This window comes from Mirounga angustirostris, unplaced genomic scaffold (assembly GCF_029215605.1).
Source record: "Mirounga angustirostris isolate CCGP_5_RB_7025 unplaced genomic scaffold, mMirAng1.0.hap1 SCAF_6, whole genome shotgun sequence".
Classification (NCBI taxonomy): Eukaryota; Metazoa; Chordata; class Mammalia; order Carnivora; family Phocidae; genus Mirounga; species Mirounga angustirostris.
In genome coordinates, this window is record NW_026991714.1 from 129,071,165 (window position 1) to 129,092,081 (window position 20,917).

General features: G+C 50.0%; 1 protein-coding gene across 2 annotated transcripts in view; it reads left to right on the forward strand.

Annotated features, from left to right (window-relative positions):
* WBP1L (WW domain binding protein 1 like) overlaps positions 1–16,767 on the forward strand; it is a 58,292-nt gene extending 41,525 nt beyond the window's left edge. For both annotated transcript variants that reach the window (XM_045878726.3, XM_045878727.3), the window contains exons 2-4: positions 2,286–2,388; positions 11,568–11,729; positions 13,049–16,767. In XM_045878726.3, the coding sequence (XP_045734682.1) occupies positions 2,286–2,388; positions 11,568–11,729; positions 13,049–13,785 (1,002 nt within the window). In that variant the 3' untranslated portion in view covers positions 13,786–16,767. The remainder of the gene's footprint in view (positions 1–2,285; positions 2,389–11,567; positions 11,730–13,048) is intronic.
* The last annotated feature ends 4,150 nt before the right edge of the window (positions 16,768–20,917 follow it).

The window sequence follows — 20,917 nt, forward strand, 5'->3', positions numbered from 1 at the left end:
GCCACACTTAGGACCAGTTGGCTGCCTTGTGTTCAGAGCCTAGACCTCATCTGGCGAATTTTCCCGAGGCAGAACTGTCACTGGATTCTTTCATGTGTTGGAGTTGTAGGCAGCACAGCCCCTTTTAGAAACTATGTGGACACTTTGAACTGTGGTCTTGCGAGCCAGTGCCAGAAGAATGGCATTTTGGGGCCTGGTAAACTTGGGAGAAACTTTTTGATGTCCTTATGAAAGCAGCATTTTGTTTTGAAGTCAGGGAGGGTGTATTCTAGCAAAAGAAGTGAGCCCAGATCTGCCTTCTCGTGCACCAGGCCTCCGAGGAGACCTCCGACTGGACACCCCCCACCCCCCCGCCTCCATTGTGCTTACGGTGGACGTGGGAAGAGGCAGAGGTGGGAAGAACTCTGTTGGTGATGTTGTGAAACCCTCACTGTCAGAGCTTTCCAATGCCTTTCCCATGTTTCCTTCTTCTCAAACCCCTTTACACAAGGCCATAAGGCTCTTAAAGACCAGGAAATGCCTGAGCCTCTGGTGGCAGAGACCTGCACTGAGCCCGGGATCTGGTCTTTAGCTGTGCCCTGTCCCTGTGACGTCAGGCACCTGAACGGTCTCTACCCAGCCTTAGCCCTGTGGCCGGTTGCCGGAGTGCCTTGTTTATACCCTTGGCCAAGTAGACAGTGTAGTGTAGAGCAAGGCCAGGAGAGGAGGAACTGACCGTGTGACTTAAGTTTCCACTGGCAGGCATCCGCCCGGATGTATGCTGTGGGCAGGGTCAGCCTGAGTAGCAGCAAATACAATACTGTGGTTTTAGTTTCTCTGCTGAGCAGGGTTTTTTTGTTTTTGGATTTTTTTTTTTCCCTTCTTAACCCCGAGCTTCTTGAGGATGGGGACAATGTCTTATTCATCTTTGTATCCCACATACCCAACACAGTGCTTGGCACAAAGACAGTGTGTCCAGTAAATGGATGTGTTACTTGTTTAGAATAAACGTTGAAAGCCACATGGAGCACCTGAGACTTAGAGGTCTCAGCATATGTGTGGTGGGGTCCACAGTACATGTGGGGCTGAAGTTCAGGTTGGCTGGTGGGGGTCTTTCATATCTTAAATGTGAAATGTCAAAAAACCGTCTTCACTCCATCCCCATCCACCAGGGCTCTGAATAGAATTTGGCACACTTCGGGGTTGTTACTCAGCAGTGCCCTTTCTGGAACTTGTCCCTGACAAGGCACAGTGTGAATCCTAGGTCCAGTCAAGATCATTAAGAGATCATTTGATAAGCAAAAAATTATCTAGCACATTGAAACTGGATGAGGTCAGCTGGGCAGGTAACCCCTTTTCTTTTTTTTTTTTTAAATTTTTTTTTTTATTTGCGAGAGAGAGAATGAGAGAGAGCATGAGAGGGAGGAAGGTCAGAGGGAGAAGCAGACTCCCTGCTGAGCAGGGAGCCTGATGTGGGACTCGATCCCGGGACTCCAGGACCATGACCTGAGCCGAAGGCAGTTGCTTAACCAACTGAGCCACTCAGGCGCCCGGTAACCCCTTTTCTTAAGAGTGAAGAATTTTAGTGGCAAGTTAACTTGGCCCTCTTTGGAATCACCCTGTAATTAACCTTGAGCAGTGTGTGTTTTGAAGGACAGAATGACTGGACTCAATGCTGATCCTAGAATATGTACTGCATTAATTGGTTCCAGGAACTTTCACAGAAAAGCCGGTTTTATTTAAAAAGTACTGCTAATTACACGAGAACCATCATCTTTTTACCAGCTGAGTGTAACACTGGAACATGAAGTGTTTCTGCTTGGACATAAAGAAAGTGGGGCATCCGTTTCCTTTCTGAGGAAAACTTCGCTCTTTACCAGTCGGCTTTGTGTGCCGAATCCTCTTCCCCCTTTCATAAACCTTTGTTTTTTTCTTCAGTCTGCTGCTGTTGTGGGTTCTAATTTTTTTTTTCTTCACGGAATGAACATTGATCTAGACCGTCTTGGTGGAGGATGGGCAGACAACCAGGAAGAAGGGGATGAGAAGAAAAGTGGCATTTAAAAGCTGTAATTTCAGGGCGCCTGGGTGGCTCAGTTGGTTAAGCGACTGCCTTCGGCTCAGGTCATGATCCTGGAGTCCCAGGATCGAGTCCCGCATCGCGCTCCCTGCTCGGCAGGGAGTCTGCTTCTCCCTCTGCCCCTCCCCCCTCTCTACCCTTCTCCCTCTGCCCCTCTCTCTCTCAAATAAATAAATAAAATCTTTAAAAGCTGTAATTTCATATGCTAAATTTTTTTTTTCTTTTTTAGGATAAGGAAACCTGTGTGGGTACCAACAATCAAAGCTACATCTGTGACACAGGACACTGCTGTGGACAGTCTCAGTGCTGCAACTACTACTATGAACTCTGGTGTAAGTCCTTGCCCTCCGGGGGGTCGCTGGCACCCCAGGGTCCTCCTGGTTACTGTCTCCGCCCGTTGGGAAGCAGTGGGCTGGGCACCTTTTCTCATTCTCCCGGGGGCAGTGTTGTGAGTAGAATCTGTTGCTGGGTTCCAGAAGCACGTCCTCTGTAGAGGAGGAGTGGTCTGGTGCTCTTCAGGCACCAAGGGCTGACGACTAGAGAATAAGGTCTGAGCCTTCTGAAGAGGCCGTGGTTACCAGGTCTGCTGAGGAAGCTCCCACCTGGGCTTCTCTCTGATGCCCCCTCTAGTATGTGCTGAGCAATGACAACTCACATCCTTCCGTGGCCCGCCGGACACCCAGGCCTTGCTGTCTTTGCAAAGAGAGGTTACAGCAGCCACGCCGCTGTGAATGCCAGGCTAGGCTTTGTGGAGAGCTGTAATGCCATTTTCTTGTGAAAACCTTAACGGCTTCCAGAATTCCCCACAGAGCATCAAGGAGCTGCCTCTGTGTCTGGTCCCTGTCAAAGGGATCGCCTTCCCCTAGGCCCCTGCTCGTGGAGCCCTCCCAGAGCGAGGGAGTCTAGAGGTTTAGCCCCCCCTGTTTCTTTCCCAGTTCTCAAGCTGAAATGTCTGGAGGCTTGCTTCTCTGGTCCATCTCCCCTGTTAACTCTCAGCTAATTGCTGCGTGGAAACAGTCCTCATCTCGCCACTGGTTTGGTTGAGGCCATGAACTTGTACCTTCAGACTTGCACAAGGGTGGTGACATTGGCACAATCTTCAGGGACCTAGCCAGGTTCAAGGGTTGCACTTCAGTCTTCTCGAAGCTCTGATGAGACACTACAGGATGCTGCTGGACAAAGAACGGGAGGACAGGAGAGTCCTTAGGGCAGAGAGTCCCCAGGTGACCAGCAGCACGCTGGTTCACAACTGTCTGTAGAGAGGAGAAATGGTAGCCTGTTTCCCCAGATAGTTCTAAGCCCCCATCACTCCCTCCATTTGGAAACAAACTGGGCTGGTTTGTCAAAGCAGGCCTTTCCTGCCCCCGTCACCCTTGTCCTTTCTCCCCTTCTCTGATCTCCCCACTCCCCCCGCATTGGTGATGTGGTCAGAAGGCAGCTAGAAGGGCTATTGTTTGGTACTGAAAGGAAATTAGACTCCTGGCTGGGCAGTCTCTCCCTCTAAATGTAAATGTATCTTATAGCCAGTGGGAGTGGTTCCTCCAAACAGGACCTCTCCTCACTCTTATTCTTCCCTTTCGAGGACTGAGGACTGGCTCGTCTGCTGTTCTGAGGAATCCCAGGGGCAGCCAAGTGCATAGTCCCTTCGTAAGGAGAGGACGGGGCTTGGGGTGTCTGCACCAGTCCTCTGTGAATATAAGCAATAGCAAAGGCGGACCCAGGATTGTTGCTATTTTAGAAGGGATGGGGTGGAGGGACTTACTAGAGAACACAAAGTGCCAAGCAGGTGAACAGACCGTGTTTAAATGTTTTAAAATGCAGATAACAACAGGGCTCCAATTCTCCCTCCCACCCCTTGTTAATACAAAAGTCGAAGCTGGGCTGCCAAAAAGCCACAGAGCTGCGGTTGGTTTTTCCGGGGCCCGGCCCAGGCGGCATCAGTTGTGGAGAGACTTGGGGTTGCGGATGGTCTCGTCTCAGATTGACAGAGCCTCCTGGGCTTTTGGCAGAGCAGGCCCAGTAGCCACCAGAATTGGGTCACTGTCGCTGGGGCGGGGGGTAGGGGGTGGGGCAGCGGGGACAGGGAGACCCAGATGGCAGGGAGGTGGCCTGGGAACCAGGCACTTCACCCCAAGGGCTTAAAGAAAGCCAGAGGAGTTGCTGCTGAGTGGCTGATTATCTCTCCAGTTATGGTCAGTGACCAGAGTCTGGATGGGAAGAAAAGACTCACCATCCTATGAGTTGCCCCATGCTTTCCAAGTTCTGGAGGGATGGAGATTGTCAAAGCAAAACTGTCCTCACTGGTGCCCAGAAATGGCTTCTTGGTCAGGAGGTGCCCAGCGAGTGTTCCACCCCCCCTCAGAATTCTTGCGTTTTCCTCCTTATCAGGGTCCTGGCCTCCACCTGATGTGTGGATAGGAGGGAAGATGAGTGTTGGGATGAGCCCCTTCAGTTCTTAATCAAAACTGCATTTTTGGTCACTTTGAATCCTGTTCCCTCTAATTGTCTCTAAACTTTGCCTGACATGTGAAAATAATGGGCTTTGTGCTATTCTTTTTGTCTCTTTCCTTTGGAAGGAAAGAAGTTTCAGCCAGAAAATTCTTGGCAGAGTTTCTGTCAGACAGAGTACCTCTTTAACCATAGTTGCCTACGGAGAAGGCCTCAGGGGAAAAAAGCAAAAAATGCCATTTCCACCAACCTGTTCATGTCTATGGAGCTGAGTCTTCCTGTGGGCTGAAGACTGTTTCTCTCTCTCTCTCACAAACACACACACACACACACACACCACTTACAGACTCCTTTTCTCCATGTCTTTTCAGTCATAACTGATGCAGTAGTCATCACGGGGCCTGCGTCAGACGAGAAGCAAAGGTCCTGTTTTACTACTAAGGCTGTCAGAGCTGGTCATCATCATTACTATTATCCCATGCGTTTTCATGGCCCTTGTACTTTAATTCATTATTCAGTCATTTATTCATTCAGTAAACCTTTAATCCAGTGGTTCTCAAAATTTGGCAAGCCTCCGAATTTCTGGAGGGCTTATTAAAACATGGATCTCTGAACCCTACTCCCAGTTTTTTATTCAATAGGTCTGAGGTCGACCTGAGAATTTGCAGTTGTGACAAACTCCTACTTGAGGCTGAGACTCTTCTGGGTTAGTAACCGTAGGGAGACATAATCCTTGCCGTCAACAGGGAATCTCCTAGCAGAGAGAGGAGATAAGACAAGATGCCCCACTGGTGAGACAAAGTAGAGAGTGGAATGTATGTGCCAGAACTTTGGCTAGGCAGGGTTCAGACAGGCTACATGGAAGAGGTGGCATTTGAAGTGGGCCCTAAAGGGTGGATAGGATTTAAACACAGGAAGAAGGGTGAAATGGTTTCTCAGGCAGGCGAATGCCATAGGCCAGGGCCCCATGGGAAAGAACAGAGTATGCATGACGTTGTTGACCTTTCCCCAGGGGCTGTGGGGCGTGTCTGGGAAGGAATTGGAGATGAGGGTGCTAATGTGCTTGGAACTCTGCTACATGCGAGACACCGAGGAAGATCTTCATGCACATAGTCTCCTTTCTCCCCAAGAACAAACCTGCGAGGTATATATATCACCCCCATGTGTCAGGACCTGGGGTGTGAAGGAACTGTTCAGCTGGATGCAGCTGACTGGTAGGGTCAGTATGCCTCACTCCAAAGCAACCCCCTCCAGAACTCTGTGTGCCGGACTGGAGGGGTGATGGGCCCCGGTTGTGGAGGGTCTCTTGTGCATGTTTAATTTCCATCTGAGGATGCCCTTCATGGAACAGGCAGAGCAAAGAAGAAAACCAAAATCGAGAGAGGCTACCAATATGCTCAAGGCCAAAGATCCTGAACATGGATCTCCCGATTGTCATCCCAGGACTCTTTCCACTCACCATGCTACATTGTCCAGGGAGAGGTCGGAGCTGGGAATTTCTGCTCCTGAGATAATTTGAGGGACCTTCACTTGGGCATCAGTTTTCCCTTGTTTGGGCTTTAGTTGGGGAGAAGGGAGTGTTTCTGGGCAGTGGAATTCCCCAGAGGTGACATGAAACAGACTATGACCAAATTCATTTAAGACTGCCCAGCTTGTTTCTCACCTCTTTTTCTTTTTAGTTTATCTTAAGATGTCCATTGTTGAACTGCTCATAATGGAAGCCCGGAGTATTTGCCACCCTTAGCAGAGTAGAGAGTGGAAGCTGGGGCCTTCTTCTAAGCCAAGATTGGACCCCTGCTCCTAGAGGTCCAGGCTTCTGGACAAAGACAGGTTGATTAGTAGCACTCGGGCTGGTTTTCCAATGAATTTAGCCAAGAACAGAACCTAGAAACAGACTTTGGACTTGTTCCTCACCCTTGCTTTTTTATGGAGTACTTTTGGGGGGAATTAAAAGAGAAATGGAAAGAAAACCCTTCCCATCTGTTGTCACACCTGTAACAACGATGGTAATAACAATCTAGAGAACTTATTATATGCCAGGCCTGGTTCTGAGTATTAACTCGTTTAGTCCTCACAATGACTAGTAAGGTAGGTCATTATTCTCCCCGTTTTACAGATGAGGGCAAAATGACCAAGATCACAAAGCTAGGCAGTGGTTTTGTGAGCTGTGATTTAAACCCAGGTCACTGCCTCTTCTCTTTGGTAACTACAGTCGTGCTTCTACGAAACTTGTCCAGTCTTTGAGATGAACTTGTAAGCCTTCCGAGGTCTTCTTTGCCCAAATTCAGGCCTTTTCCATAGTGGCTATGGTAGGAGCTCCTGCTGAGAGCTACAAGTGGCCAGGGAGGTCACCCGCCATCCTGTGGGGTAGAAGGAGAGCTAATTTACAGTGTGCTTTGGCTTCCTAATGAGGAATTTCCTGCCCATTTGGGGAGTGGTATTTTCCCAAGTTTATAGTGAACTCGGGGCACATGACTCAGTTCCTACATTGGACTGTGATTGTTTTTCAAAACATGTTTTCTGTTTTGCTTAGCATGACAAATGCTCCCCACCATGAGGTCACAGTTTTCAAAGTTGTCATTGGGGAATGTAATCTCTGGGTAGGTGTGTGTTTGGGGAGGAGGGCATGCTTTTGTGTGTCTCTTTCATTAGGTTTTTCTTTTTTAAACTTAGTTCCTTGTTGGTGAGATCTAATGAAAAGATCAAAAGTTTGTACAACTCCATAGGGACTAGTCTGGATATTCTTCCTTTTAAACTTGGTGGGACATTACTTTGACTAAAATGGCTCCCAAGAGAGTCCATTTTGTGAGGGCCAGACAGGAATGCCTTCTGCCTTCTCACATTAACTCCATCAAGTGGGACCCGCTCATTAAGGGTCTTTTCTGGGCCTGTGCTAACACTCCATCTTGCCACTAGACCCATTCTGCTTCCAAGTTAGTTTTCCGTCAGTTTTGATCCACACAAATAATCTTTTGTCATACTGTATTAGAAATGAAGAAATTACGGACACCTGGGTGGCTCAGTGGGTTAAGTGTCTGCCTTCGGCTCAGGTCATCACCTCAGGGTCCTGGGATCAAGTCCCACATCAGGCTCCTTGCTCAGCGGCACTCTTTCTCTCTGACAAATGAATAGAATCTTAAAAAAAAAAAAAGAAAAAAGAAAAAAGAAATGAAGAAATTAGTGGCACCTGACTAGCTCAGTTGGAGGAGCATGTGACCCTTGATCGAAGGGTCATGAGTTTGAGCCCCAGTTTGGGTGTAGAGGTTAGATTATATAAATAAATAAATGAAAACTTAAAAAGAGGGCGCCTGGGTGGCTCAGTTGCTTAAGCGACTGCCTTCGGCTCAGGTCATGATCCTGGAATCCCTGGATCGAGTCCCACATCGGGCTCCCTGCTCGGCAGGGAGTCTGCTTCTCCCTCTGACCCCCCCCCCTTGTGTTCTCTCTCATTCTCTCTCTCTCAAATAAATAAATAAAATCTTAAGAAAAAAAAAAGAAAACTTAAAAAGAAATGAAGAAATTAGAACTCAGTTTGAGACCTAGATAAATATAACATCATACAACTGGTACATAGTAGGGAGAGTTTTTCTACCCATAGTACTACGTTAAAAGAAGTAGGGTGGTGGAATTTTGATGAACATGTGAGTTGTTTGGTGCTCTCTTAGATATGACTAAGGCAGTTTTGGCAAGGGTGTGTGTTCCAATTGATTCATTTCTTCCCCCAGTCTCCTTCTGCCCTGCCTAGTTTTTCCTTTAAAATTAAAAAAAAAAAAAAAGCTCTTTTTCTATTATACTTCCAGTTCAGTGGATCACAGCCTTTTTTTCTGGATCAAGGATTCCCTTAAGAATCTGATGGACGCTTCAATCCTTTTCCCCAGAAAAGCCTATAAAGATGCTGCGTCAGTCAGGATAGGCTATAGGTCATGCTTAGTAACAAAAAAGTCCAACCTAGTGGCCTACAGCAACATGTTTACTTCTCACACTATGTCCATCGCAGGTTGGTTGGGAGCTTGGTTCCCACTTCTTCATCCTGAGGCCAGACTTATTCTGAAGTCACTGTCTGGAATGTTACTGTCATGGCAGGAGGAGGACTAAAGGAAGGAAGGTCTTACATATAACAAGAGATGTCCTGACCTCTAAGTGACAGAATTCACTTCCAGCACTTGTTCATTAGTTAGAACCAGTCCCCAAGCCTTGCCCAATCATAAGGGGGCCATGAAGTTCCAGAAATATGTGGCCAACATGAAAACCAGTACCTGAGATTTTTCTTATTAAAAGCGTATGTTAAAAAAATAAAGTCCTGCCTGGCTGTCTCAGTCGGGAGAGCAATGGGACTCTTGATCCCTGGGTTGTGAGTTTCAGCCCCACGTTGGGGGTAGAGTTTACTTAAAAACAAGAAAAACAAACAAACAACAACAACAACACATTAAAAAAAGAAAAGAAAATCATGTTATAAAATAAGAAATATTGCCCCTAGATCATTCATACTGCAGCATAAAGGTTAAAAGTTGGTTTACCTTTAGGTAAGAAACTACTGACAAAATGACTTGGGAGGTGAAAACTAGTCGAGTCAGATGCAATTATCTCATGCGAGAATGTGCTTTTAGAATTAGAACACAACACAGAAGTACAAAGGATTGTGAGATTATGCTGGGCAAGTGAGAGAAAGGCAGTAATGTGGAAGAGTGGCTAGTCCAGAACCGCTTAGACAGGACTCTCAAATACGTCTGGAGCCGGGCCCCTGAGCAGAATGCAGTGTGCTTATCTGTGCTGCCTGCCTCGCCAACACAGCCCCCCGCCCCCCAGGAGGCTGGCACTGAGGATTTTATGGGACAGCATCAGGGAGCCACTTCGCTCCCAGAGCTCCTTTCTGGCCTCATACCACTTCTGAAGGCTCCTGTGACAGTATTTATCTGGTCTTCAGTCAGCCAGCAGCCGTAGGGGAGAAATGTAAGTGGAATTAAGCAAACGTCCGCAGTGAATCTGGGAAGGACCACAGGGAGACTTCTGACTTCAACTTATGTGTAGGTTCTTTGGGCAGATCTTATTATTTATTTTTTTCAAGATACTATTAAGTCGCCTCCGCACCCTCCGTGGGTCTCAAACCCACAACCCTGAGATCTAGCGTCTGCCAGGGCATAAAGGGACGAAATCCTCAGCCCACTGTCCTCCGCCTCTTCTCATGTTGCCAGGCCTCAGCAGAAGGTTCCACTGCACACTGACATGGGCTGAAAGCCGTCAGGAGCCATCCAGTGGTGTTGCCAGCCCCCGAGGGCCAGGCGGCTGTCCTGTCATCCCATCTCACTCTGGAGAGGTGGCTTTGTGGGGAGATGCAGCAGGGTCACCCCTGGGGAACAGAAAGAGCCATTGCCTGAGGCCACACCCTAAATGTCAGTACGATCTTTTAGAATATTATATCCTGGCACGAATAGAAAACAAAAATCAGAGGTTTATTCATATTGGGTCTGTGTGGGGGAAAGGTGGTTTTGTTTTTTTAGGTAGGTTTTACACCCAGTGTGGGGCTTGAAGTCATAGCCCCAAGATCAAGAGTCGCATGCTCTACCGACCGAGCCAGCCAGGCGCCCTGGGGCTTTTTTTTTTTTTTTTTTTAACTATCTTAGGGCGCCTGGGTGGCTCAGTTGGTTAAGCGACTGCCTTCGGCTCAGGTCATGATCCTGGAGTCCCTGGATCGAGTCCCGCATCGGGCTCCCTGCTTGGCAGGGAGTCTGCTTCTCCCTCTGACCCTCCCCCCTCTCATGTGCTCTCTCTCATTCTCTCTCAAATAAATAAATAAAATCTTAAAAAAAAAAATATCTTAACTCATTCTGACAAGAGACACGTGGAAATACTTAGATTCTAAACACAAATTTATAATTGCCAAGTAGGTAATAAAAAATACATGTAGCATTGGTAATGGAAAAAAATTGAAGTTATTCAGGAATAGAGAACAAATGAACAATCATCTTTTCTCACTTAATAACAACTCACTTTAAAATTATTCCTCAGATAAGTTTTTCATTGAGAAAAAAGTATTCTTTTTTTTTAAAGCAAAATTGCTCATTGATTTAAAAAAAATTGTAAAGGATTTTCTGCTTACAACTGAAGATTGGAGAGGGGGTCTTCTATTGGGGTTTGTCAAGATTCTCTGAGTATGATCCAAGAACATAGTGGGAAATGAGAAGAATAATCTGCCTGGAGAAGAGAGGGCTATAGGCCTTCTCCCCTGTTCCCTTACCTACCCCTCTCTGGAGCAAGAAGGAAGAAGGGGAGGCTGCTAATGGCCCTGAGTCTAATGAAATCACAGGCCAAAGGGAGGTGGCAGTGTTATTTGCAACTGTAGGAGATGGAATTGTACCAGATTATATCAAGAGCAGAGGAAGTCATTTACACTCTCTAGAGAAGAGATGGACCTGAGGCAATTAGAATTTTTCCCCCTGTAACTTTAGTGACTCTTGTATTATACCAGTGTACATGATAGAGAAGAGCCCATGATCTTTTTGGTGAACATGATAGAGAAGAGCCCATGATCTTTTTGGTGATATCAAGAGAACCCTAAGAATTCCCTTATCAGGCGGCCCCTCTGCGGCCCCTTGCATTTGCTGATCTGCTGGGATTTTGAGGGGCCCTTTGCTTTTGGTGAGCAGCCTGGTGTAGCAGCAGGAAGTGAGGCTGGGAACCAGCTTTAAGGCCTTGAGCAGGGCTTGGGGGTGGGGGTGGGAGATGGGTAACAAGAAAGCTGGAAGCATTTTTCTCAGAGATCCCTTAAGAGAGGATGAGGACGCTGTCCTAAAAGGTGAGCATATTTAATGCCCGTCACACCCGAAACCTAGCACCAGTGGTGCTGGAGAGGGGCCTCCTGCCCTCCCCATCCCATCTTTCACTCTGGCACAAACACTGACAGAAACTGAACACGGGTTCCAAATGTGAATTCACCAGGTGAGGCCTGGGAGTGCTGGCTTCGACCAGGTGGGCACTGCCTGGGGACCCCCTGTTGGGACGGCTGCCCCTCTAGCTGGTGTTCACCGTGCATGTGTGCCTCTCTGCCTTGCCTCCCTGGCCGCAGGGTTCTGGCTGGTGTGGACCATCATCATCATCCTGAGCTGCTGCTGTGTGTGCCACCACCGCCGAGCCAAGCATCGCCTTCAGGCCCAGCAGCGGCAGCATGAGATCAACCTGATCGCCTACCGAGAAGCCCACAATTACTCAGCGCTGCCATTTTATTTCAGTACGTACACCCCAAGCCACCAAACCCCACCCTGGGGAGCCCAGGACCCAGACTGGGGGCCCCTGGGGGCCCCCTTGCCCAGCATAGTGCAGAATCCCACAGGTATGGGGATAAGCGGGCACTCACCTTTAGCAGAGAGGAGCAGGTGCTGTGGATGCAGCGCCCTAGAGCCCCTGGGCCATTCCAGACCCACGCTGACTGGGTTCTGACCGGGTGTCTGATCCTTTAGCAGATGATTTTCTTAAGGCAGGTAGTCAGAGGGTGTGTGATGTGCGTGAATCAGGATTTAGATGGCTGTGGCCTGAAATCCTCCCATTTTGCTTAGTGCCCTGTGATACCCTTGAGCAAAGGCTGCCACGAATGGGGCACGTGGGAGGGCACGTCGGGGGGTAACACTGGGACGTTCTGAGAACCAAGAAACTTCACTGGAGGACATTCACCTGACTTCCTTGGGGGTTCCTTACCCATGACCCTCAAAGGGTCCCTGGAGGCCCAGCTTGTCCAAAGCCATTCTACAGTGTGTTCTACAGAATAAAGTGCTCACAGGTCTGGAATTCCCCATCTAGAAGGGTTAAGTGTTTAGCACAGTGCCTGGCATATAGTAAGTGCTCAATAAATGCTAGCAGTTATTGTTAAAACCAGACCATCTCTGCCTTGAGACATTCAGCACATTTAAAATCCAACTTACCTGGCACGTTGATAATAAGCCTCGGTCGGCAGGCCCCTCACCCTTCGCTGGTAACCCACCTGCTCCTGATCTGAGTCAGGAGGAGGTTCAGTTTGTCTTTCTAGACCACCTCCGGCCCCTCAGATTTCTAACCTCCCAGGAAAAGGCCCTTTTCATGGCCCATACATCTGGAAGGGTGGGAGGGTGGCAAGAAAAACGCGGTCAGGAAGTCTTAAATTAGGGTCCCTGACCCTGAGGCCTATGGGACGCAGACGGAGGACACAGTCTGAGCAAGAAACATGAGACTAGGGGGCATGTGGAAACAGATACGCTCTGGGCAGAAATGATCTCTTGGCCATCCCCCACATTTGCCTAACCCTCTGCCTTAACTCCAGACTGGCAGGAGTCCTGCCTGTGAAGCAGGTTCAGGGGCTCTCAGATTTCAAGAAGCCAGATTAGGTCACTCCGTCTGTCCCTCTTTTCCTCTGCAAAATTGCCGCGCCCCTCCGCCCTGCCCACAATCAAGAGCTGTAGCCGGCCCTCGGTAGGTATGCTGGGGGTGGGAAGAGGCATATGTTGAGTGCGAGCTTTGCAGTCTGTCCTAGAACAGTTGCCAGTGCGGTAATTTCTCCTCCCTGCCTCCCCGTTTTAGGGTTTTTGCCAAACTATTTACTACCTCCTTATGAGGAAGTGGTGAACCGACCTCCGACTCCTCCCCCACCGTACAGTGCCTTCCAGCTACAACAGCAGCTGCCTGCACAGTGTGGCCCCCCAGGCGGCAGCCCCCCAGGCGCTGGTCCCACCAGGGGCCCCCAGGGGGCACAGAGCAGTCCCTTGTCCGGGCCCAGCAGAAGCAGCACGCGACCCCCGAGCATCGCCGACCCTGAGCCCCCCGACGTGCCCACCAGCCCAGCAGCCACCAAAGCCCCTGGAATGGAGCCCAGTGGCTCTGTGGCCGGCCTGGGGGAGCTGGCCCCTGGGGCCTTCCTGGACAAAGATTCCGACTGTAAGGAGGAGCTGCTGAGAGATTACGGCTCCGAGCAGGGCAGCGCCCTCCCCGATAGCAAAGACAAGACGCCTGGCAGACATCGCCGCTTCACGGGTGACTCGGGCATTGAGGTGTGTGTGTGCAACCGGGGCCACCATGACGACGACCTCAAAGAGTTCAACACGCTCATTGACGATGCTCTGGATGGGCCCCTGGACTTCTGTGACAGCTGCCATGTGCGGCCCCCCGGTGACGAGGAGGAAGGCCTCTGCCAGCCCTCTGAGGAGCGGGCCCGAGAGCCCGGGCACCCGCCCCCGCCGCGGCCCCCCACGTGCCTGCTGCTGAACACCATCAACGAGCAGGACTCCCCGAACTCGCAGAGCGGCGGCTCCCCCAGCTAGAGTGGGCCCGGCCCGCGCCTCAGAACTTGGCAAAGCAACCAGGGCAGGGGAGCACCATGAGAGAAGCATTAAGTGACTTTCAGAGGAAGCGGTATAGCCGCTTCATTCTTCGCCCCCTCCCCGCCGGCCTGCGTTTTCCTGCACCTCCAGGTACAGCTTGGGGAGTGGAGGCCTCTCCGCCCACGGGAGCACAGTGTCTCGGAGGGCCGACACGTTGGCTCGTTCTGTGACTCATTCCTCATTACCCGGCCCTGTCCCCTTCTTCTCTTTTCAAGTCATATCTCACTGCCTGCTCGGGTCAGAGAGATGTGTGTTTCAGAAGCCCCCAAGGAGGGGGCTGAGACTGTGCCCTGAGGTGACCCTTGGTGGTGGAGTGGATTTGTGCTCTGGTGTTTGTTTAAGAGAACTTTGCTGTGTCTCAGTCCGGGAGAGGTGGCAGGTCTCAGCCCTGGGAGAAGAAGGAAGCCCGCAGAGGCCCAGGGATTGTCAGCCCCTGCTGCCAAGGTCTGCAGAGCCAGAACTGGGCTAGTCCTGGGGGAGGATGAGATCGGACAGGCAGTTATAAGGTTGGTAGGAGGCTTACTGCTCCCTCAGATTCCAGGTGATGAGGTCGATGTACCACTGTGCATCCCTGAGGGGCCCTTCCCAGCAGGTTCTGGCTGGCCACAGCCTGGTTCAGTATGGAACATTATGTCACCTTCTTTTTGGTTTTTCTTTAAACAAAAAACAACAGCAGCAACAGCAAAAGCAAGCTGAAAACAAGAACTTGACCAGCGGGCAGGCAAGAATTCTGTTCTGGAAAAGGGAAGTTTGTGCCTCTATCCCAAGTTGACCTTCAAAGAGCCTGGCTGCCGTTGAGCCGGGAGGAGATGTTTTGTGTGCAGGCTTGGGAGGGGGCTAGCTCTGGAACTTCTGTGGGAGCGCAGCAGAGCCTAAGCCATGGGGCTGCATCTGGTGCAGCTTGCTGCATCTCTGCCCTTCGGGCTGACCCTATAGGTGACCAGGGTCCTCCCCCACCCAACACACAGTCTGCAGGCCTCCGTGCCTCACTGTTCCCGTAGGAACAAGGGAGGCTGCGGGTTCTAAGAAAGGGCAGCCCCATAGCCTGGCTTTTACACAGTATTTTCTCTTGATTCTGAATGAGTTCTTCTGTTGTGTTGTTTTTGTTTTTATTTTTAAACTGACCACTTGGAAAAAATGGCTTGGTTATCTGTGGCTTTCATGCCCTTCCCCTGCCTCTCCACAGCCCCCTTTTTGAGTGGGGTGACTAATTTTTGTAGCCTCCGTAAAGAGCCTGAGTGGCCCAGGTAGGAGGGTGAAGGCAGTGGTCTGGAAGGACCGCAGGATCCTTATTACTGTAGTTTGGCTTCAGATAACCAGTTGAGCTTTGACAGGAATAACCTGATGGAGAAAGCAAACAGCTAAAACTCACATTCCCTGTCCAGTGCTGTTCATATGAAGAGTTTGGTTCTTTTCCCACTCTTGAACGATGATATTCACATTAGTCATTGACGTTACAGTAAGAAAGGAAAAAAAAAAATATATATATATATGTATGTACAAAAATAGACAAATCCAAGGCTGTGAGGTGAACGAGTGTCTGCGTTCGGAGTCCACAAAACCAAAATCCATGTTGAACAAAGTGAAGTCTGTGTACAATGACTTTTTGGATAACCTGTGTGTGTCTGTGTGTCGTGTGTGAGCCCCCAGCCCTGTTTTCCTGTGAATATACTTTGAATGGCAGCCATTGTGCTCGTCAACCACACATTTGGAGCAGATATGGCCCCGCTCAAGGTAATTTATTTTACACATTTACTGTTTACTGAACAAATGTCTGACTGCGTACCCGGGTGTATCCAGCAGCATTGTCGATGGCAGCCCCACCCCCAACCCCTACCCCCCACTCCCACGTCTGCCAGAGATAACTGTGCTCGGAGTGGAGGCTCTCCTCTACCCAGCCCTGCAATTTGCACATTGCTCCGTGGGCACTCGGAGGCCTGTGTTCTGTTCCCTGTAAGTGGAAACGTGCTCTGAACCTGTCTGCCTCCCTGGGCTCCTCCTGGCCCTCGGTATCAGCCCCCAGGGGGTGTTCAAAACCACTCGGCACAGAAGGCGAAGGTGGAACTTCAGACAGAAGCTTGATTGGATCTTCAGTGACACGCTTGGACTAGCTGTGGCCTGGACGTTGGCCCTGCCCACCACGGCCAGGAGAGTTTGGCAGACACCGCAGTGCCATAGGGCTCGCCTCGCTCTGCCAGGGTCCAGTGCATGCACGCAAGCCCGTGTGCGGCCACAGCAGGCGGGAGTGCGTCAGCAGCCCTCAGATGCCTTTTCTTCCACCTTCTTAAAAAAAATAGAAGTAAAGCAAATAAATAAATAAAATCCCAAACAACTCACTGAAGTCTCAAAGGAGATGAAGTTTTACCAAAATGAATCCTGCTTCAGTTAACTGATCAAATGGATGAATTCTGGCCCTGTCAAGTTTCCTTCCCCGGCTGGAGTGGGGCACGGGCCCGCGCGTCAACTGTTGGGCTCACTGCAGCGACCTGCCCTCCAGGCATGAGAAGAAGCGAGGCCGCAGCTAGAGCCAGGCTTGATTCCAGCGGTCACGCAGTCTGGCCCCTGCCAGCCGGGCTCCCCTGCCAGTAGAGAGATGGAAATAGGGAGTTGAAGGACTCGATAGGAGGCCAGGGAGATCCGACTTGCCTCTGGTTTTCCAGGTGAACAGAGAAGGAAAGGGTTGGTCTGGCCGAGGGTTTGGTGCTACAGTCGGGAGATTTGCAAATGCTAACACATTCCTGTGTGAGGCACATCACCATTTGTCAGTTATTGTGAATACGTGTATTTTAAGCAATAAGATTCAGCTGGTCAGACTCTTCTGGGCAGCCTCGGTGACACATTTCCTGTGCTGTGATTGTTCTGAAGACAGAGTGGCTCTATCCACTGTGAGAAGCCCAAATAAAAACAATCCCCAAAACGCGACTCTTCTTTTTTCTTGCAGCACCTTGTTCTTTTCTCCCCCCTCCTCCCTCAGACTTCAGGGGTCGTACCCCCAAGGTGGCTAACTGCAAACACTTCTCCCTCCTCCACACAGGCTTCGAGAAGGCACCCAGCAGTCGAGGGCAGGCCCCTGGCCTGAGCGGAGACCACAGGGCCAAGGGCGAGGTGGGTGATGCTCCTGCTGAGGCCACACATTGTCCTGAGTTTTCCCCAAACCCTCTCTCTGCTGAGGGTGTATTTCTGATGTTTGGAATGCTTTGTAAAATCCCACACAGGTTAAAATTGGACGCAAAAAAGCAGAAGCAAGTTCTGTTAGACACCTGGAAGCTAAAATGGCATTTGAAAGAAAGCAAGCACTCCGTGAGATCATTAATTTTTATTTAAAACAAAAAAAATGTGTTTTTTTTTTTGAGAGGGAGTGAGCGAAAGAGCATAAGTCAGGGGAAGAGGCAGGGAGAAAAACAGACTCCCTTGAGCAGGGAGCCCGATGTGGGACTCGATCCCAGGGTCCTGGGATCATGACCGGAGCCGAAGGCAGATGCTTAACTGACTGAGCCACCCAGGCACCCTCGTGAGATCTTTTAATGAGATGATAGAGGGGTGCCTGGCTGGCTCAGTCCACAGAGCATGGGACTCTTGATCTCAGGTTTGTGAGTTCGAGCCCCGCGTTGGCTGTAGAGATTACTTAAAAATAAAAATCTTTTTAAGATTTTATTTGAGAGAATGAGTGGGATAGAGCACAAGCTGGGGGGTGGGGTGCAGTGGAGAGGCAGAGGGAGAAGCAGACTCCCTGATGCGGGGCTCAATCCCAGGACCCTGGGACCATGACCTGAGCCACCCAGGTGCCCCAAAAAGAATAATAATCTTTAGGGGGGAAAATGATAGAAATGTGGAAGGCCCTGGAATTTGATACACATGTATTATTGAGTCTCCCACTTTGTGCCCAGCACTGTGCTGGGTGCTGAGGAGAATGCGAAAGAAGTAGAGAAGACAAGGTCCCGTCCTCTGGAAATTAAGTTACAGGCAGAAGACAAAAACAACCATATGAAATAGTTAACAAGAGGAGGTAGATTGAGATGAAGTGAATGGTACAGATTCAGGGAATGAGGGACCTGAGAACGGGTGTGCTAACCTCTGCCATTTTGGGCCAGTCATTCTTTCCTAAGACTGTCCTTTTAGCCCTGCTTAAGACTGTCCTCTTAGAACTTTGAGTCAGCTGTAAATCCCTGCTCTAAGGGAAGGGACAGCCTTCGACCTCTGCCAAGGAAGGGGAACACCACCACCCAGCCCAGCTTCTCCTTGGGTGGCCTGCAGGTGGGCAAAGCAATATGATGTACCTCTTGGAACCCTCCCAGCAGGCATTTCTGCCTCCCCCAGTGGACCGCTCACTAATGGGCCCCCAGGGGATGCTGACAGCATTGCCTTCCCTAGTCCCTGACTTTACCCAGCAGTCCAAACTATTATTACCTAAGAGCCCGATGTAAGCCAGACAGGCTCCTGCCCCCCATCTTTGACCTTGGGCCAGAGGAATTCTGGCCCCTCAGTGACTCTAGTGGGATGGTTGCTGCCTAGTTCCTTCTAAACTGTTGAGCTCCTCCAAGTAAGCCCAGGAGAGCCATGTTAACATCTAGAGACAGATCTGTTCTAAAACCACGGGGAGGGGCGCCTGAGTGGCTCGGCGGTTAAGCATCTGCCTTTGGCTCAGGTCAGAATCCCAGGGTCCTGCTTCTCCCTCTCCCTCTGCTGCTCCCCCTGCTCATTCTCTCTCTCTGTCAAATAAAATCTTTAAAATAAAACCACGGGGAAGGACTGCGGAGTCGGTCATTCGTGCCTTCAGTCATCTAATGTCTGAATGGCACAAACAAACCAGTACATTTCTTGCCAGCTGCGTGCTGATGGCTGCGCAGTGTCCCCTTGGTGCCCAGGTCTGTGGAGAAGACCTCACTGCACCCCGCACTGCACCCCAGGTTCCTGGGTCACTGAGTTCTTCCTTTTCTATTGCCCTGGGTGACCAAGTTCAGGTGGAGACAATACCAATGCTCTGAAGCACAAAACAGGATAGTTTTGATGAACAAAAATTTCAAGAAACTCCCTATTCTCCAGTTTCCTCTGTTTTCAGCCGGGTGGTGGGGGGAAGCAGGGTTTGACTCAGAAGGAGGGGGGAGCAGGTTTGGCCAACTGTTGGCCAAACCTGCTGGAAACTTGCATCTGCCTGAACCTACTGGGAAGGGCAGTGGGTCCTGGGAGGCGTTTGGGATCTGGGTTCCCGGCCTGGGGGCATGTGACTGGCCTTACTCAAGCTGAGCATTTATCAAGCACCTACCATGTACTAGGCATTGGGAATGCAAATATGCCTTAGACCAGGCTCCTCTTTAGAAGAGCTAATGGTCCGGAGGGGAAGAAAGGCATGAAAACCATTTTAGTAGCATGGTACCATGAAGCATGTGTGCACAGAATATGGTGGAAGAGAACGACCTGGGGGCATAGGGTAGCCTGCCTGGAGCAGGGACCTCTAAGCTGAGCTTGTCAGGCGAAGAAAGGTATAAAGGGAATTATAGGTAAGTTCTGGGTAAATCTGTTTTGCAGATTATTGAGTGCTCACTATGTGCCAGGTGCTGAAAAGCCCACAAAAGCACGGGAGGCCGAAATGTCTAAAGCTGCTAGCAATTTAATCTCTGTAGATATTGCATTCTGGGAAGTGACAGGAGATGAATCTGGAGTAGTAAGCTGGTAATAAAAATATTTTAATTTGTCTTTATCGTTCTATTTATTGACTGCACGTTATTGGGTTGTGTGTAAGCATCTTACCAACATTTTTTTTCATTTTAGCCTCAAAACAGCCATCTGAGGTATGGACTGCTTTGTTAAAGGGGTTGAAGCATTCAGAGAAGTTGACTAACTTGTCCAAGATCACACAGCTCATAAGTGGTAGAGCCAGGATTTGAACCCCGAACACTGAAGACTCGGTGCTCACAAGCCATGTGAAGAACTTTTGATTTCTTTTCAAAGGTGAGAGAGAACCAGAGGAAGGTAATAAGCAGGCAAGTAGCGTAGTGAAAGGTGAGCCAGACAGTTTCCTCAGGAGCTTCTTTGTCCCCCTTGCGTGTTCCCCCTTGCGTCGTCAGAAGCCTTCAGAGGCCCACCACACTGAGCCAGGCACCCCTGCCTGAGCCCCTCAGCTCTGAAATAGCCTCACCCCTGGGATAGGTGGTGCAGATCAATGCTAACTTCCTCAGGGAGGGTGAGTCCCCCAGGAAACATTGTACAATTCTCAGAAGTTAGAGCTTCCAGGTGGCTTGGAGGGGAGAAGAGGATTTGGTTTGATCTGAAGTTTCTCCTCACTCTAAGCCCGTTCCCCACCAGTGTAACCTTCCATTTTGCATGTCTTCTTACCAAGAAGTCTCAGGAAACCCAATCCCGCTGGAAAATGTTACAAAACTCCCTCCGTGTTGGAACTGTGAGAAGTTTGTCTCTGGGCTCTCCACCCATGTCCCAGCTGCCAGCATGCCCCAGCTGGGAAAGGAGGGAGGGGCAGCCGGCGGGATCATCAGGGGCTACTCGGCCGGTTCCCGGAGGTCCCGTCCTTCAGATAGACCTGTCTGAACAACACTTGCTTCTTCGTCCTTAGAGAAGGACTTATGTGGATCTGGCTGTAGGCAATGGCAGCAAAGCCAGTATTTATCAAGGCACTCAATGCATTATGTAGGTCCCTATCTGACCTTCAGCAACATTGTGAGGTTGGCGGTACTGTTTCTAGGCACACCTCAGCCGCCCATATTGCAGTTGAGCAAACTGAAGTTTAAGAAGGTCGAGTAAGTTGCCCGTGGTCACTGGGTCTGTAAATGACAACACGGGGACAATTTGCCGGCACAGCCTGACCTCTTATCTTCTGTAGCTCCCCTGCTCACCTGGCCCTTTCTGCTTTTCCGCCTCCCCCAAGCCTCAGATAATGGGCAGCACAGGTGGTAAGTTAAAGTTACACCCCTGTACAAATGAGAAAACAGGTTCAAGAAGCTAGCAATGGGCCTAAGATCCAGGGCCTGGAACCTAGGGGGTGGGGGGCCAGGGGCCTAGAACCTGGATCCTCCTCATCCAGTCCTCCCAGACTCTCTCGCCTCTGTGATTAGATTCC